This window comes from Heteronotia binoei, chromosome 1 (assembly GCF_032191835.1).
Source record: "Heteronotia binoei isolate CCM8104 ecotype False Entrance Well chromosome 1, APGP_CSIRO_Hbin_v1, whole genome shotgun sequence".
Taxonomy (NCBI): Eukaryota; Metazoa; Chordata; class Lepidosauria; order Squamata; family Gekkonidae; genus Heteronotia; species Heteronotia binoei.
The window spans coordinates 76,826,744-76,846,298 of record NC_083223.1 but is presented as its reverse complement, the minus strand read 5'-3'; the positions used below and the strand labels follow the sequence as shown (position 1 = coordinate 76,846,298).

Genomic DNA, 19,555 nt, shown 5'->3' with positions numbered 1-19,555 from the left:
TTATTGTCTATGGCCAAAGGCTGTTACAATTTGAACACATAAAGCAATCTCTCTCTCTCACTCACCCACACACCATAATTACAAATATCAATGTTAAAATGTTCTAACTAAAAGGTACTGATCAAAATAAAAGCATTATTTTCTCTAAATATAGTTCTAGCCTTGGCTGCTAAAGCAAAAAGTGAAACTTTGTAAGAGACAAATGGATCACCATCTGAAAGAAGAAAAGGCAGCCTCTTTGAATCTGAAGAAAAATTTAAACCCATTAGAAGCTCTGTAAGAAATTTGCTTCTAGGTTCTGCATAAAGATGACAGGATAATATATAGCATGACAGCTCTTCTGAAACTTGGACTCTACAAATGCGATGGCGAAGGGCCTGCTGTATTTCGGAGTAACGTCCAGCTAACAGAGCCATTGGCATGGTTTGAAACCCAACTGAGGTAAAGGCTATTTTGATGTTGTGAGAAGGGATATTAACCAAGTAGGAGGCTCTAATATGGTTCCTTCTGAACAATTTGAATTTTTGGGAGAACGGGAGATTTACTGCCTTTCTGTTGCAACATCACCCAGTCCTGGATGTTGGCTTACATTAGAGTAAAATACAATTCAATAGACAATCTTAAAAACAGCAGTAATAAATATATAACCCAATTAAACTCAACAGGTCTGCATATAGCAATTCAGCGGTAAAATGATCTGGACTGGTGGAAAGCATACAAAAATCACAAGCTATATGCAATGACTAATTAGAAGCCTGTTGGAAGAGCTTCATCTTGCAAGCCCTGCAGAAGCTAACAAAGTTTCATAGGACACCAGGACAGGGCCACCACAGAGGAGGCCCTTCTCTGGTAGAGGAAAGGTGAGCCACACAAAAGACTGCCTGATGAAGAGCACAGGGAATGTGAGGGATCACAGCATTAGAGGTGATCCTTTAGTTACAATGATCTTAGAATGTTTAGAACTTTAAAGATTAGAACCAGCACCTTTAATTTGATCTGGAAACCAAATGGCAATCAGTGCAGTTGCTTCAGTATTGTTTGTTGTGTAGACCACAGTGCAGTGGTAAAAAGCCTAGCAGCTGTATTCTAGATCATCTGAAGCTTCCAGAGTGTATTTAAGGACAGCTCTACCTGCAGCAAATTGCAGTAATCCAATAGAGGTGACTGTAGCACAAATTACTGTGGCCAGATTCAACTGAGACAGATGGGGATCAGCTGACACGTCTGGTAATGATAGAATGCAGACCTTGCCACTGTGGACATCTGTTTGTCCAGAGGAAGTGAGACATCAAGCCATATACCCAAGTTTTTCATGGAGCCCACCTGTGACAGATCCAATAAAGAGCTGGAAGCTGTAATCCCTGTATCAACCCAGCCCTCCTCAGCCATTATGACTTCCATCTTTGATGGGTTCACTGGGGGAAGGGGATAGAGCACCTGTGGGCATTTTGAGCTTCAAAAAAATGCTCTTTGCAGGAGGCCTGCATGTGAGCATGAGTATTCAATGAACTACAGTTACAGGTAAGTGCAACCCTGTTGTTCACTAAAATACTAAAGAAATGTGAGTCCTATTCTTGGTGGTGGAAAGTGCCATCAAATTGCAGCCAACTTATGATGACTCTAGGGTTTTCAAGGCAAGAGACATTCAGATATTTGCCATTGCCTGCCTCTGTGTCACGCTGCTGGACTTCCTTGGTGGTCTCCCATTCAAGTACTAACTAGGGCCAATCCTGCTTAGCTTCTGAGATCAGGCTAGCCTGGGCTGTACGAGTCAGTTGCTAGGACAAACCATTTGCCTTTCTCGGACAAGTCAATCTGGATAATTGTATAGCTTTCAAAACTGGAGAGCAAGACCAGAATAGAATTGCACTTTGAAGTTTTAATCAAGTATGTTTAACAGCTTTTTGAACATTTCACGTGCAAATATAATGGCTATGGTACAAAGTTCTGGAGAACAGATGGCTCTTTGTGTGAATTTCAACTGCTTTATTCATTTCCAGTTGTGAGAACAATCCACATGTGCAGAAGTAGTCCTGGCTGCCATACCACAAGGCAATTGCTGAGTTTACCATTTTGGTAGCTAAAAGCCAAATTCAGAAATAATGATGGGTAATGCACTAAAAAGAGGCAGGAAACCACTGGAAGGAACAGCTGCATACCTTTAGCATAATACAGAGATGGCTGAATTTATCCACCTACAATTCTGGGTTGTATTATTTACACACCATCAACTCCTCAGCTAGCACTTTATCCCCACAGTACATAATTGCAGCACAGTAAACAACTTGGTTTCTTACTACATTGGTCCCTTTAATTTTTTGACAGTAGAGATCAAGTTCAGCTTCCTACCAATTTTTTTCTTCTCCAAGGGAAAGAATCTTAAACCAGCCTCTTAGTAATGGAATCAGTTCATGTTTAAAAGGGCAGCATGTTTTCTCTTTTTTTCTCCCTTTATCTCAAAGACAGCAAACATCCTTGAGGAAACATTAATTATAGAATTCTGGAGTCTCTGCTGCAAACTCAGTGAGTCTGAGGGACAGGTGATGTGGTTTTCTAGGTGGCCTTCCCATTCCTTCATTTCGTCTTCCTTTATTAACAAGGGTTTTCCCAGTGACTGGCCAAACAGTTGACAGACTTCTTGGGCTTTTTGCTGTGCACTGCCAATTGCAGCAAGACATACCTGACGCCTGGAACGAAGGAAAACAAGATTCAACTAAGTAAATTATGCAAAGACATTTATACTAGTCAAAGCCTTAAAACATTGCAACAACTGTTAACTGTGTAGCACCCTTCAATATTATGCAGTTTAGAACAGGCATATCCATTATAACCAGGGGCCATTTTGTAGAAGAAAAGGTCCAGGAGCTCAGTAGCATATCTTATTTGCATATGCCTCAGGATCTGTGTGCAACGGGGAGACGACTTCCCACTGCATTCAGAGCCTGGCTGGAGGTCCAGGAGCACAGCTCCTGTGAGCTCCTGCTGAATTCAAGCCCTGATTATAACCATTCTTTGACAGTGATTGATTTAAGTTAAAAGGAAACTGGAATTGAAACTAACTTCTTTAGCATGGTTTTCTCCATTCCTCTTCTCTGATAAAGTTTAGTCTGTAAACATCTTAAAGAAAGGACTTGGGAACCCTTGCATCTATTATAAATCAGTCACTAATTCAGGGTACCTTCGCTTGGCCATTCAGAAGCAAAAAATCACCCCTACAGAAAAGTTACGTGGCCAATTATTTCTGAGTCTCTAACCACCCTTTCAGGGCAAAGTGACTGAGAAAACAGTAGCTGACCAACTACAGGATAACCCATCTGCTCTAGACTCTTTTCAGTCTCGCCTCAGGCCAGGCTATAGGATAGAGACAACTCTGCTGGCTTTAGCTGATGACCTCTATCTGAGTGTAGAAAAAGGCCATGCTTCCTTGTTGCACTTGTCCGCAGCCTTTGATATAGTAGATCATACCATCTTGCTGAGGGACTTGGAGATATGAGCAGGTTCTAATCTTCCTCACAGATAAGACTCAAAAGTTTGTTGGAGAGACCAGTTGTCATCAGCGTTGACCCTATCTACAGGATGCATTCATACCCACTATGCTTTTCAATCTTTATGTAAAGTCCTTACGACAAATCATTTGTAGCTTTAGGGCTGGATGTCATCAATATGCAGATGACACCCAGCTCTCTCTATATCTTTATCCAAAGCCTTTGGTGATATGGTAGTGGTCCCAAATAACCACTTGGATACTGTGGTAAATTGGCTAAGAGTGAATAAATTGAAACTAAACCCTGAAAAAAAAAGATGTAATGCCGGTTGGGAAGATAGAGATCTTGAAGGATATCAAGCTCTCCCCTTCTGATGCATTTCTGCTGACTCAGTTAAGAGCTTTGTAGTTATACTGGATGTACCTTTATTACTGGAGAAGTAAGTTAATGCATTTACTAAAATGGGTTTCTTCCAAATGAGCTTAGACCAAAAGATGGACCCTTAACCTTGATAGGGTTGACTTAGCCACCTGGATTCATGCCACAGTGACATCAAAACTACACTATTGCATTATACTCTACATTGGTCTTCCTTCAAAATCAATTTGGAAAGTCCAGTTGGTGCAGAATGCTGCAGTTTGGCTAATGTCAAAAGCAGGGTCTTATGCAGGTGCCACCTTGTAAATGAGTAAAATCAAGAAAACCTTCTGTACATGTGCCTTCTCCATTGAGGCCTCTCACCTTGTGGAATGGCCTGCCTGAGGTCAGGATGGCTCCCGCTCTTATGACATCCCGCAAACTATGCAAAACTGTATTAAAGAAAGCTTTTCTACATAGGCAATAGACTTGCACTATACTAAACGATTCACAGATTTATTTAGAAAAATTAGGCATTTGCCTAGGGTGCCAGGCTGGGGGGGGCCAAACTGGGCCCTTCCCCTCCCAGCACCAAAGGCAAATGCCTGCCGCCGCCCCACCTTCCACTGCAATGCCCACACCACACCACCACCCACACCCTTACAATGAGGCAGGCTGCAGGCCATGGGCAAAGCCAGAGGAGGGTAGGGAGACAACTAAATGAACATGTTACAGGCAAGTGCAACAGTTTTCATCATTGTCATTATGTGCAGTCCCACATGGGAGACTAGCAAACTGACTTGGGGTAATTTACTGGAAGATCCAATGTAGAACTTCCAGAAGGGAGGTGGGGTGATGCCGGCTGGTGTGCAGCCTCTCTGCGACTCAGAACTGAAGCAAAGCATAAGCCCCTCCCTGAAGCACATGACTGTTAGGTGGGAAAATGGCATCATCAACTCCAACTGGGAGGAGCTCCTCCTGCTCTGTTACTAAATTAGCTAGAAATCTTCTGGTGGCTGGCCTGAGTGTGTGCAGTCCCATGTGAGACTGAAGAGAACAGTGACAATGCCTTATGACTTGCTTCAGTTCTGTTTTTAGACTTCTGGTTGGTTCTACAACCCTACTTCTTCTACAACCCTTACATTGTTACATTTTTAACTGAATGCCTTGTGTCCAAGTGAGAAAAGCCAACTATAAAAACTTCCCTTCACTTTTGAATTTGAGTGTACACAGAGCAGAGTATCAAATAAAGCTCAACTGTGACAAGGGAATCCTTTACAACACCTTCAGTATGGGGACTGTGTAATACAAACACATTGAACTGAACATAAAAATATATTGGAAACTATTGAAGATCTTGCAAAACTAACCATTGGTAATTCATGTCAGTTAATTTGACTGCCATGTTTTACTCTCTCTATTCAGTGGGACACCCAATGCCATTTCTGTATTAAAACCGGTGTAGAAGCCAGATTGAATTAGGATTAGAAAAATCAAATTTCTTGTCAGAAAAAGGAAGACTAACCAGCCAATAATTAGAAAAACTGTTAAGATTTAGGAAGGCCTTTAAAAGCAAGGGTACCTCATAACTGCAGTTGGAACAGCCATCTCTCACACAGCCATGTCCTGCCCACCTTAGACTTAATCAGCTGTACCCTCTTGGCCTGATATTTGCCAAGATGGGCAAGAGCTAAGCATGCAGTCTCCAAGCACCCAGTTCATGTCTTCAGGCTACAATGAATAATGTTTATTCATGTTAGTAAAACCAGGCAGAGCTCTATGGAGCATCCGTATGTGTACTGAATTAAAAGAGGAGTCTATTTCACAATGGATATCAGCAAGTTTACTCACAGTCTTTCAGTCACAGTAGGCTGCTGAAGACTGATTATCCTGGGTGTCCGTAATGCAGACAGTCTATTAATACTTGCAAAAATCTGCTGGATGACACTTTGCAGATACAACAGTGGAGGAAAGGAAAATCTTTTTTGCTGCTATCACTATCGTTCAGAAGGCCTTCAAGTGAGCTCTGGTCAGCATATCTGGCCTGTAGCTAGGGAGACTCCAGGCCCTCCAATCAAACCCCATTCTACCTTTATGGCCCCTCTAATCAGCTGTCCAGATGCCCATCGTCACCTTGCCTCAAGGAAAAGGCAGCCAGAGATTGTTGGTTCAGGGTTTAAGAGCTAGTGAAGGGAACGTAATGCACTTTTCAGCTCTCAAATGTGTTTTCTATGGTGATTCCTCAAAGGAAAAAAAAAAAGGGGGGGGGGAGTCCTCAAGATCTGCCCTGTGTAAATTGCAACCCAGTCTTTCTCATTATTTTCTGAGGTTGCAAAAGATGTGCAGGAGAGATATAAAGCTAAGCCTCCCCTCCATCGGTTGAGGACTCCTCCCTCCTCCTGCTTTGGGTAGGGAGGGAGAAGGAAAGTGCGTGCAAGAAAGTAGGAGTCTTGAAAACAGTAAGTAAACTTCTGATTTCGGGGGTGGAAAGGAGGAAGAGATACTACTTATTTAGTTGCTGCATACCCCTTTGAATTCTGACTCTTGTCTCAGCTGCAGAGTTTATTTTGTTGCTGACTGCCCTTGCTTGGTGTGATTTATTGCAGTCAGCTGCTTGATCTCTTTTTCTTCACCTTTTCTCTGCGACACAAATACACCTCCCCTTCCCCCCACCCCCCTTTTTTAGATGAAGCTGAGTGGAAATGGTCTGAGCAGGCTTCACTTTACACTTGCCCAAGAGAGGAGCTTTTCTCCCTCATTCAAGTCTGTTCTTTTCTGTTTCGTTGCTTTATTTCTGCTTTGTTTTACTTTTAATTTGTTCTCAATGTGTTTTAAGATTGAGACTGACAGGGGAGTGGAACATTTATTCATTTACTAATGAAAGTGTTGATTTTAACTTTAATTTTAAGTCCAAGGCATTCTGTAAGTCTTACTTCTGTGTAAGCATTCTACCCTGCTCATAGCTTCTACATTTGCAAATTTTTAACACATTAATGTTGATGTTACTGTTCAGTAAAAGGCAGCCAAATTAAACCTGTCTTGCTATGTCAGACCTAAAAAGCTGGTTAAAAGAAATGTTGTTCTGAAGCAACAGAACTAAGTTGTACACTTAAGCATAATGATTAGGGCCTCCACAAAAAGTGTCCCACAAAATGAAAATCCTGGCTTTGGGCCCCACCAAATGAAAAATCCTGGCTACGGGCTTGCAGCACATGATCAGACATATCAAAATTTCCTTCCATTTGCATTCTAGCTAATGTCATGCTGGCTTCTTTACCTGAAGTTCCCTCAGTACACAACATAATTACTGCTTTTGGTATTTACTAAGCACTACACTGGGTGGAGTTAGAATATAACTTACCGAAGATTATCTATGGTCTCCACTGTATGGTAAAAGTGAGGTGGGCTGATGATGACAGAACTATCTAGCTTCTCAACAAGAAAGTTACAAACATCTTGCATCTTTTCAAAATTGCTGAATGTAATGCAGACCTGTAGGTGAAGAATTTGAAAGCAGTTAAAATCAGTTCCTCAGATATAACTTGACCAAAATTGAATGTATAAAATACTTTACATTTTGTATAAAGAACTGTACAAACTACAACATTAACATTACAGGACAATTAAACAAGTGATAACCCTTCTAACAATAGTAAAAAGTATTTTGAGGTATAGAACAGGTATTGCTTTATTGCGCAGTGAAACTTATTAAGGAAAGAATTTACAGAATGACATTGTTAAAGACTTGCACTGTTCATTCCCTGAAATGTTGACAAGCTCTTAGTTCAGTCTCACATATCGTTTCTCCTAAAACTTTGTTATTTTAGGATAGTTTAGACACTAATCCCAATCATGTGTGTATGATGGTAAGTCTACTATGAAAATAATTTTAGTAGTCATGATTAGAAACTTGAAGTGAGTTTTAGGAACTTAAAGTAAGTTTTACACACAATTAAGTCTCATTCTAAGGGTTCTAACACTATCCTTTAATCATCTGATTCCCATTTCCAAGTGCATCAGCTGATGAAGAATTACTTGCAGACAGAAAATAATCCTTGCTGTGTTTTTTGTTCCAGGTAATATCTTGTCTGCCTGGTGCTGAAAGGTATCATGATGGAGGTATGACTCTGCTGCCTTGCACAGATTAACTCCTTTTAAGCATTACTAATAAGGGAGGGCAATATCAGTATATCACATTACAGTCTGAGGGTGTCAGCAGATTCTGGCAGTGTTGCTATAATTTTGATACCAGGCATCCATAGGTACCAACTACACCATCTTGAAACTACATAAGGATAAATAATCAGGACTATAGAACTCTTGTGTTATTTTACTAAGGTGCAAACAAAGGCATATAGAACAGCGCCCCAAGATATTCAGTAGATAAACAAAAGACACTGTCTTTTTACCAGTACTTTGGACTAGCTCTGCTTCACAGCAATAACTCAGACAACAAGGGGTTTACTTGTTCATTTGCAATATTTGGAATTAAAACCCATTTGAATATCTGAAAACTTAAAAACACATTGAGTGCTTTTTTTGTCACAGCATCTGTGCTTAGCAGAATGTGGTATTAACAGATACACTACCACTGCTTGTGCTTCAATATTTACCTCTGCTTCCATCTTATAAGCATTATCTGTTCTACTGAAGTTCTTTGTTATAGTCACATTTTCCTCCTAGAATAAAAGATAACAATTTAAAATACACTACTCAAGAAAATAATACTCTGAGGTGATGTTATGCATATATTTACCCTGTATTTAACTAAATAAAGGTTCAAGGTTAAATTAACTAACTGTAGCAAAAATGAACAAATCATTTTTCTTCCAGGATAAAATGCTATTCCTGTTTTGTGTTAATACAAGTAAAATTTTCTCATGGAATTATTAACTAGACTTTTCCACTGACTTCATTAATCTTTTCTATCATATATTATTTGTAAACACTTTGTCATAAAATGCCTTGACATACTAGACTATCTGTAGCAATCTGAAACATATTGATCCCTCAGCTGGAAGTCCTAAGGATCAAACAAATGGATTGGATTATTACACATTGCTGTCAAAGAACAATACAAATTTGTATACACATAATTTAAGGAACACTGGAAAAGTTATTTTATGAGAACAGTTGGGAGGAGTAATAACGATGGTATCATGAGTTGCTGAAGTATTATCAAGCAGAATGGTTGATTTTTGTTTTTAAATTTTAAAACACTCAACTCAAAATGTTACAGGACAATCAAACAGGTGACAACCCCTTCTAACAACTGCAGCCCTCTTGTGGTTCTTGCTATTACTACACCTTGGAAACAGCAACATTATTTGGATAAAGTCAGGGCTTTTTTGAGCAGGAACGCAGTTCCAGCTGGCTTGGTGTCAGGCCTAATATGCAAATGAGTTCCTGCTGTGTGAAACAATGGTGACAGCAGGGTGTGTGGCCTAATATGCAAATGAGTTTCTGCTGGGCTTTTTTTGGTACTATAGCAATTTGAATACAATGAATATTATAGAACAGAAATCAAGTTTTGGCATAAATTCAAATAGAGCCTAATGGCAAACATGTTTTAATAGTGCAATAATAAATGATAAGCCTTTAGATTACTAGGAAAACATTATAAAATCTGAGAACCAGTATGATATAGTGGTAAGGTAAGAGTCTCAGAAGATTCAAACCCCCACTCTGCCATGGAAGCTCACTGGGTGACCTTCAGTCATTCAAAAACTCTCAGCATAGCACACCTCACAAGGTTGTTTAAGGCAGAATGATGGAAGAGAGAATGACATTGAAAGCTGCCTTGGGCCCCCACACTAGGGAGAAAAATGGAGTACAAATATAAAATAAATTTGACAGTTTTGTTTTCCTGATTATTCTGTCCAGAAGAATATGGATAGCAATGTTACAAAGCATAACTATATTTCTTCTAAAAATCAAATGCACAGATCAGCTTCATGCAGTAATCATAGTAAACTTAAGCTTAGCTTTTTGTTTTAACCACAGGCTGAAATATTGGTACTTAACAGTGCATAAAAGGGAGTACAGGACAGCTTCTCTCCCCATTTGCTCTGCCAGCAGGATGATGCCAATTGGCAAATTAATAACACAGCAAAACAGACAGGACTGGAACTGAGATGTTCCTCCCCCTTGCTGGCTGTCATAGAGTTGCCTAATTAGCTCAGTTCTTCCTGTAGAGCAAACAGGAAGAATAACTGTCCTAGTTTCCATTATTCACTATGAGAACTGACTTGTCAGTTATACCTCAGCTATACAAGCTTATTAGAAGTTCTATAAAAGAGTTATTTTTAAATGAAAAGTAATCTGTCCTAACATGTCTTTGAATGTCTGTGTATTTTATACACTCACACTTTATAATTAGAAGGGAGCCCAGGGCTTTTTTTGTATCAGGAACTCCTTTGCATATTAGGCCACACACCCCTGATGTAGCCAATCCTCCAAGAGCTTACAGTAGGCCCTGTACTAAGAGCCCTGGAAGCTCTTGAAGGATTGGCTACCTCAGGGGTGTGTGGCCTAATATGCAAAGGAGTTCCTGCTATAAAAAAAGCCCTCGAAGGGACACATGCTGCATAAAATGTGTAAATAAATTAGGGGACTGAGACTGACTGCACCGACAATGCAGCCATGGCCACCTGTTACCTCACCCTGTTGTGACTTGACAGTCAAGTACATAAAACAGAAAGTGTTCTGGGAAAAGTAGGTATCTTTCCCCACCCATAAACATACATTAACTGGATTTTTAATGGTATCAATCAACTACCAAGATTGTCAGGATAGCTGCAGGCCAAAGCATGCTATGCCTGACAGTAAGGATGCTCTTGAACAGCTAATATCTCCTAGCTACCACAAAAGTGTGGACACAGCTTTAAAGCACTGTATGTACTTACAGTTCCAATTTCTGAGTGCTGTATTAAACCAAGTCTGTGTATATTGTAAATGTGCTGGCCAGAGCTTATGAAATTGATTAGTCGCGTACAGAAGAGGAGACAAATACACATCCAATGCTTCTGAAATAATTTCATAATTATTTCAAGCATCACAGCCTTTCCATGTACTATTAGTGCTTACGTCTCTAATTTAGTTGTTGCATTGGCTTACTCTGCAGTAGACAACATTACTTAAAAGCCAAACGTGTTTTTCCTAGGCTGTCTTTAGCCAAAATAACAAATAATTGTTCTGCAGTACATTATTAACAATTACACTGTTGGCATCTTAGTAGAGTTCATAAACATCCATTTACATCAGAAGTATCGATTTGTTACTAGGACCAGATCTGACATAAATGTCATTTTGTTGGGCCAGGTCATATGTGCCATAATATGTAACACGAAGTACCAGAGATATAAACTTTATAAAGATGATTTCAGATGCCGAATGGCAATAGCAGGCTTGACTGGATTAGTGTGATATGTAGAGGGGTAGTAGAGGCAGAGATATCAGCATTGGCAATAAGACAGGAAACCTAGGTCTCAATCCAAGTGGATGCAAAGAATAAATGGAAATGTCTAAAGAAATTAGCAGTGGCTCACAAAAGCTCGTATCCTACCACAAACTTTGTTAGTCTTTACTATGCTACTGGACTCTTACGCTTTCTACTGCTATTAGAAACCACAACATTCAAAAACTAGTGGGGGAACATTTTAACTTTCCAGGACGTAGTTGCTAACCTAAGAGTAGCAGTTCTCTTACAAAGGAATTTCAAAGGGAGATTAGAAAGAAAAATTGCTGAATTGCAACTGATAATGAAGCTCAAGACAGGGCATCCTCCTGAATTGAACTGAGCTCTACGTTTCTTCTCTTGTTACCAATACCTGCTATTGTCATTTGGCATCTGAATTCACTTCTCTCTCCAAGGCATAAGGAAAGATAGACTCACATTCTAGATGTGAGCAGTGACTCATGAAAGCTCATGCCCTGCCACAAATTTTGTTAGTTGCTAAAATGCCACTGGACTCTTACTCATTTCCACTAATATTGGAAGGTGTGCTGTTAGGTTCTCCCCTCCCCCCCACATTAGAATTGGAAGCGGGGATCTGTCTCTCTCCATCCTTTGCTCCGTTTCACTAATAAAGATTGCAAGCTGTGATGTTAGGCTTCTCTCCCCCCCCCCCCACCCGCATCTGTTAGAACTGGAGGGGGGGGGATTATCTCTCTCGCACATGCTCTCTCTGGCTCTTTCCCTCCCTCTGAAGAAGTATGTTTCACATGGAAGCATATACCTAGAATAAATGCTTAAAGCTGCCATGGGACTTGTCTTTTTATCTCTGGCTCCTTCCTTTCCTCACTTCCTCCCCAAAGAAGGGGGAGGAAGGAAAGAGCACTCAGTCAATTGAGGGAAGGGAGGCTTGGCTTTCTTTCTCTCCTCTGCAAAGCAGGAGCGAGGGTATGTGTGCTTGCACAGAAGATAGTTGATCAACAATAGTAAACACAACTTTATTTTCATCATCAATCCTCTGTGCAGGCACACATACTCTCCCTGCTGCCCCACTGCATGTTCTGATTTTGGTGGTGCTAGAAGTACTGAGGGTAGGAGGGCACTGCTGCAAGGAAGCACATGATCTTTGGACAGCAACAAGCTCCTGACTCTGGCACACAGCACCTCCTGGAAGCTTTTATGTATAAAGACCTATCTGATGGCCCGCCTGCTCATGCACAGTCCCCATGCGGGACTACACAGAAGATCAATGATGAACAGCTGTTGTAGAAAGAGTAGCAGGACATGGCAGATGGTTAGTGAAAGAGGTATGCAAAGACAGCACAGCACAGGTAGAATCATAGAGTTGGAAGGGACCACCAGGGTCATCTAGTCCAACCCCCTGCACAATGCAGGAAACTCACAAATACCTCCCCCTAAATTCACAGGATCTTCATTGCTGTCAGATGGCCATCTAGCCTGTTTAAAAACCTCCAAGGAAGGAGAGCCCACCACCTCCCGAGGTTTTTAAAACAACGTTAGTATTTGATCATTACACATTAAAGATTTCATTTGAATCAGGACTCAGTTTTCTTAGGTTCTTAAGTTCTCCTTCACAACTGATCTTATTTATATATTTGCACATTGCACATCTTATTACCCACATTTTCCCACATTCATGTCTCTTATCCCTATAGTTTTTCATTTGAGACTATAAACTCCAGTTAGTATTGCCAACTGCCTGGAAGGGGGAAAAGATACGAGTCCTCTTTAAAAAAGGTTTAGTGGGCAGCTATTCAAGAGAGGTTATTTACCTCTGTGCCATGAAAAGCTTCAGCCTATTTACACACATTAAGCCCCTGTTAAAAGGCCAGGACATTGTTCTTGAGGTTTGCTGGCAACCCTTGCCTCTGCCAGGCAGCAAACCCAACACATTAAGTCATCAAGTACACATTTTACAAGTAACTACCAGTTTAATTATTCAGTTCCATAATGCCAAGGCAATCCTTCCTAGAACATGCTTGGTGTTAACAGTTCCAGAAGGGCAGCCCTATTTGTCTGTCACTACAGAAATAGCACTGTAGCTTCTAAGCCTTTATTCCAACATAAAAGTTCATGTTAATAACTTGACAACGCTTAACACACACAAAATGTCATGAACTATACCACTCTGTAATTTACATGAGCCAGATCCTCAGTTGGTGGGCATATATAACATACCTTTATGGAATTTTTAGTTCATAACATCTCACACCAAGTGCAGCACACTAGCCATACAAATTGTTATTCAAGTTTTTGTGAACCTGTCAGCTACATGTGGACAATTCTTACTGGGCAGCTGATATATATGGGACAGTAAAGGGGGAAAACTTGTAATCTATGATGCATGTTTCTGGTGAAGTGGGCTCTACTAGTTCTTTTATGCCAGAATAACACTTATACCATAATATATATATACACACGCACAAAGATGTTAACAGAGGAAAAAGCAGCACTACTAAACTATCCCAGAAAGCGCATTCTGCCTCTAGAGAGTGAGGCGGGGTGGGGGCGTCATCTCGTCACAGGAATGACTCAGAACCAGACGACAGAACTCGTTTCTCCGCATTTTCAAACAGGAAAGCCGTTGAGGCAGCGCTCAGTCCGGATTCTCTCTGGCACACCCACCGAGATGCCGCCGCGCTGTCGGGCGGTCTGGGCGATGTAGTCCAGGCGCCGAGTGACGCTGCTCCGCGCCGCAGAGGCCTCGGCTTTCTTGCTTCTCAAACGGATCGTGACCTTTGCCCGATCCGGGCCTGCGCTGAGCTCCGCCGTCCCGCTCACGTGGACCTCCCTGCCAGGCGGCTGTAAAAATGCGGGAGTCCCTTTTGCCACTCCAGGCGAATCGTTTTCCGTAGCATTTGTCCCGACGGGTGGAGGGACCAGCTCTGCAAACACTCGAGCCGGGGACAGGGATAACGGCATCTTGACAAAAAAGGGAAGAAGGGCATACAGTTAGGGCGTCATGGTAACCAATGTCGCGCCGTCCGTCAGTCCGCAGGCTGATGGGTAATGTAGTCGCGCTCGCAGTTGTGGGAGAATCACGTGAGGTGACCGGAACACGAACTCTCTCCCGCGCTCTAGGCTTAGGCATCGGCAGAAGCTTCCCACGCATTGTGCCAGTGGTTCTTAACACCCCATCCATCCCTTTCCATTAGTTTGTGGTCTCCTGGGGAGGAGGTGGATTTTACGACTGTGCTGCCCAACACTGATTTATTTCTAGCCACTAACATTCTGAGGCCGAGCCTGTGCTTACTTAGGTCATTTTCAGATTTTGGCAAGGAAAGAAGGGGGTGCACATAACCACGCAAGCTGCAAGAAAAGTTCTAGAAGTGGTTTGTAGTTAGTTATGGAGCCTCATGCAGTGCCAGATTAAACCCTTTGGAGGCCCCCTTGCAAGTTTTCTCCGAGTTTGCCCACCCCACAGCACCTGCTGTAGCCTGCAGGCACCTTCTTAAAAGCCCCTTTTACTAAGCTATAGGCAGGCCCTAGTGCTGTGGTTTCCAGCGCCCCAGGCCGAAATCTTCCACCCACCCCCTCTTTTTAATTCTTTGTGTGCAGCACATGCTCCCCCCGCCCTGCATTTTCGGCCGGGCACCCCCCCCCCCAGCCATGCCGAGGCTTGGAAAGCCTTGGCAAGGGTGGGAAGACAGCGAGCGCACTCAGAGGCACTGGCTCAGCATGTTCGCTGCCATGCCGCCTCCCCCAACATTGTCGATGCTGGGGTGTGTGTGGCAGGGGTGGGGAGCTTTGGTGAGGGGGGCAGGGGCGAGTGCACTAAGCAAGCTGCCATGCCACCTCCCCCGACACGGGTGTGTGTGGCAGCAGTGCGGGTGGGGGGCAGGGAGCTTCGGTGAGGGCGGGGAGCGAGTGCACTCAGAGTAAGCGCACTCTGAGCGTGTTTGCTGCCATGCTGCTTCCCCCGACGTTGCTGATGCTGGGGCGTGGCAGCAGCGGGGTTGGGGGAGCAGAGTCAGGGAGCTTCGGTGGGGGCAGGGGGTGGGGAGCGAACGCACTCAGAGCTGGTAGCTCTGAGCACGCCGGCTTTCTTCCCAACCTTGCGGAGGCTTTGTAAGCCTCCGCAAGGTTGGGAAGTTAGTGGCACTGGATGCATTGGGAGAGGGGGTGTGGAGCCCTAGGCGGCCACCTAGTTGGCCTCCGCCCATGCAGCGACCCTGGCTATGGGGGAGAGGCAGAGAAAAGCAAACTTGGCAAGAATTCCAGCAGCAGCCACACCAGACACGTCTGGCAAAGAGCAGCCAAGTTGCTGGCTGCTTGTGCAGGCTGGGAGGGCTGCAAGCAGGAGGAAAATCATTGGGTCGGGGGGGAGAAACCAGCCCGGGGCCCCTAAAGGTTTTGGGGGCCCATAGGCCAGTGCTTACTTGACCTAATTGTTAATCTGGTCTCATGGCAGCAGAACCAAGGTCTGCTATATATCTCTTCCCATGGAGCCTGGAGTGGCAACAAAGGTGGGGGGGGGGGAGGTTTGCAAGTTTCCTTCTGAGCCACTCTCACTAGCTCCAAGACAGGCCGGTTGAAGGCCTGCATGACAGTGCCATAGGTGTAATTAGGGTGGCCATAATATCTGCAGGCCAGCCAGGGACACCTTGAGGGGGGAATGATGTGTGCGTGCGCCGCCGGAAACAGGAAGTGACATCACTTCCTGTGACATCATTTCCCCAAAATGACATCATTTCCCCCAAATGCCACTGCCGGAAACAGGAAGTGACTTCACAGCACTTCCTGTGACGTCCCCAAAAATCCCCCAAATATCACCGCCGGAAACACCAAGATTATTTATAGAGAGGGAAAGGGGGAAATAAAGTTAAATAAAACTCTTTTTTTACTTTTTTCAAAGTGAGAAGACTAGAGAGAACGGGTTCCACGCTGAGAAGCCAGTCAGATTCCAGTGAGATTCCAGGGGAAGTTCTCCAAGAGAGTTATGCCTACACTATTAGTACAGTGTAGTGAAGCAGAATTACAGAAATCCTGACTGTCATTTGGAATAAAAAGAGAGCTGTTCCTCAAGGACAGAGTCAACCATGCTTTGCTGTTATGTATGAATGCAGCTAAGGGACCATTTGCAAAGGTGGTATTGATGTAAAAATTCCCCCATCTACTGACTATTCCATAAGATGTCCCTTAATCTTTAAACCTATATTAGAAGCATCTCTGCTTTAGATGGTGGGAAAGTGGTACACTGTAGGAGGGCACTAGAGCAGAGACACTGTACACATCTTGTAGAGAAAGAAGTACTTTTCTTCCTTTCTCAATGGACACTCAATTAAATTGCTGAGCAACGGATAAACAGAAGTTCTTCTTCACTCAAAAGGTGATTAACACATGGAATTCACTGCCACAGGAGGTGGTAACAGCAACAAGCACAGACAGCTTCAAGAGGGGATTGGATAAACATATGGCGCAGAGGTCCATCAGTGGCTATTAGCCACAAGGTATAGATGGAACTCTCTGTTTGGGGCAAGTGATGCTCTGTATTTTTGGTGCTTGGTGGGGGGCAACAGTGGGAGGGCTTCTAGTGTCCTGGCCCCACTACTGGACCTCCTGATAGCCCCTAGTTTTTGGGCCACTGTGTTTTTGCGCCACCTTCATCACTTTCGGGGTGTGGATCCCCCAGTGGGGTGGGCTCCCGACTCCCTCCGCCGGCTGTTTCTGATAGCCCTGTGCCCCCTCTTTCATTTGATATGTGTCCTGTGCGGGTGCCACCCTCCCACCGGGAGATGCCGCAAAATGAGCCCCCTTGAGGCTTATGGCGGCAGGGCTCGGGGGAAGCGAACTAGACTGCTGTTCTTTTGAGGGGTTATAGAGTGTTTCGAGCCCGTCCCTGTGGCATCGGTCCCATCGTTGTGGGACCCAGGGGGCCGGCGCGGTGGCCCCCTGAAGCAGCCTGTCGGTCACTTCCGGGTTCCTGTCCTGCATCTTGACCTGTGTTATTAGTGACAGGCTGCCTAAAGTAACCCCTTTCTCTCCAAACCCTGTAGTTTAAACCCCCTTAAAAGCCCCAGTGAATAAAATGGCCTTGCAGTTCTTCCTGAGCCAGTTTGGTGTAGTGGTTAAGTGTGCGGACTCTTATCTGGGAGAACCGGGTTTGATTCCCCACTCCTCCACTTGCACCTGCTAGCATGGCCTTGGGTCAGCCATAGCTCTGGCAGAGGTTGTCCTTGAAAGGGCAGCTGCTGTGAGAGCCCTCTCCAGCCCCACCCACCTCACAGGGTGACTGTTGTGGGGGAGGAAGGTAAAGGAGATTGTGAACCGCTCTGAGTCTCTGATTCAGGGAGAAGGGCGGGATATAAATCTGCAATTCTTCTTCTTCTTCCTGACATTTATAACTTTAATCCTCCATTTAAACTATTGGAATCCATTTACGAGTGGAGAATTATCTTTTCCTTTCTCTGACATTCTTTTAATTTGTAGTTTAAGTATGCATTTATATTTCAAAGTGTCTAGTAAAATCAGATTTTTCTGTTGATGGCAAATTTAAGTTCTTCCAGCAAGTAACATAACCAACAATCACTTGCATGCTGCAGTCAAAATGATTATGCAGTGTGTGGTGCTTTTTTGATAGGGTTGTTATTTAGAATGATCACTGAAGTGTGCATAAGGAGAAAGTTGCTGTAGCACACTTCAGGAAATCAATAGGAATGTTAGTCATCTTGTCTGCATGGAGCTTTGGTGTTAAGATGTCTGGAAATGCTTAAAAGCAGCACATTAGGGAAAACTGAGCCAGCATTTGATTGCTTGGAGATAACAACAAAATAAAAATGGTAGAGTGTGCACTGAATGAGAAGGGTTGTTGATTTTATTTTATGGAGGAGAGAGTCCTGCTGGTCCTTCACCTTCAGTAACCCACCACAGCTGTTTATAAGACTGAAAGGTTTGATTGTAACCACCTTTGTCAAAAGAAATTCTTACTGAAATTTAAGTTCTAAACATACTTAAAAGAAATCAAAGACTTATTACAGGGGGGTGGGACATACCCTTGTAAATCTGTGATTCTTATTGCAAGCCTTACACCAGGGTGGAGAATGAGGTTTTGAGTTTCTTTTCTAAAAAGGTATTTTATTCTGCAACCTGATATTCTCCCAAGAGCTCATTGCAAATAACATTGAAGTGTCACACATTCTTCATTGTGCTATCTTAACTTGCAATTATCGAAATAGATTTTGTACTAAGAAAGCTAGTAGGTCAATTGTATGCATTAGGGTGGGGTCTTGGTAACTATGGATAATAATATTTAGATAGGTGCAGCCTATTATGTCTTAGTGCTACAGAGCTGAGAAAAGGTGCAGCTGTGTTCTAGGCATTTGTCAAAATATAGGATCTCTGGCTTTGCTTGTATCTGATAATCTTCTGCACTGCTGAAGTCTCCTAACGTAGGCTGATGTGCAGTGGCAAAAAAATCACACTAGGTGGCAGTAAAAGATTGCAATATACCCAGTCCATTAGCGTGATCCAGTGCGGGAATCAGTGCAGTGGGAAACAAAGATTACATAATTTCTGACAAAGAGGAATTGTTCAACTGCATCTGTGTGTTGTTTGTATTTTGTTTTTCATCGGAATAAAATGTTCTGCACAAAGAAAGATCATAAGCATTACTTAGGTTCCTGTGTATAAGGGTCAGGACTGTGTAATCACAAGGCTAAATTGTGGTCATCTGTTCTAAATGTACTATTCCAAGACAGAATATTTAATATCTACAAGTAGTGTGGTATAATAGTCAACAGGCTCAATGATGAACCAAACAAGTCTTCAAATGTCACATTTGCCATGTACTCAGTACAGTTTTCTGAGCAAAGGGGGTAATTATATGAGCTATCTTTTTGGGGTGACCTTTGAACACTCTAAAGCAAGTGTTTGCATCCTTTTCATAATTGAAGGGTCAAAATTCAGAACAAGAGGTCAACAAAGAGCCATTATAAGAAAGGATATTTGCATAACTGAAAATATACAACTTGCCCTTTACATGTCGACTAATAATCTGTAAAAATTTTGTAGATAAGGCATTGAGTGATGCAAGTCTTTGATTAGGCGGTAGATACCTTTTATCCCTCCATTATACCTTCAAGAATTCATTTTCTTTTTAAACAAACCATATCTGGCTCTAGAGACACAGGTTGCAGACCCCTGCCCTGAAGTGCTGTATGAATGTTAAATATTAATAAAGCGCTCCTTCAGATGCATGCCCATCCTTGCAATAAAAGTTTCCAAGAATGTCATTCTCTCC

The 19,555-nt window shown here is 42.8% G+C and overlaps 1 protein-coding gene across 1 annotated transcript; it reads right to left on the bottom strand.

Moving 5' to 3' along the window:
• Positions 1–1,859: 1,859 nt before the first annotated feature.
• IRAK1BP1 (interleukin 1 receptor associated kinase 1 binding protein 1) lies at positions 1,860–14,326 on the bottom strand. The gene is made up of 4 exons (XM_060236296.1): positions 13,942–14,326; positions 8,456–8,521; positions 7,204–7,334; positions 1,860–2,687 (listed from the first exon to the last, which is right to left on the bottom strand). Exons 1-4 carry the CDS (start codon positions 14,236–14,238, stop codon positions 2,405–2,407), a joined length of 777 nt encoding a protein of 258 aa, XP_060092279.1. The 5' UTR covers positions 14,239–14,326; the 3' UTR covers positions 1,860–2,404.
• Positions 14,327–19,555: the final 5,229 nt, after the last annotated feature.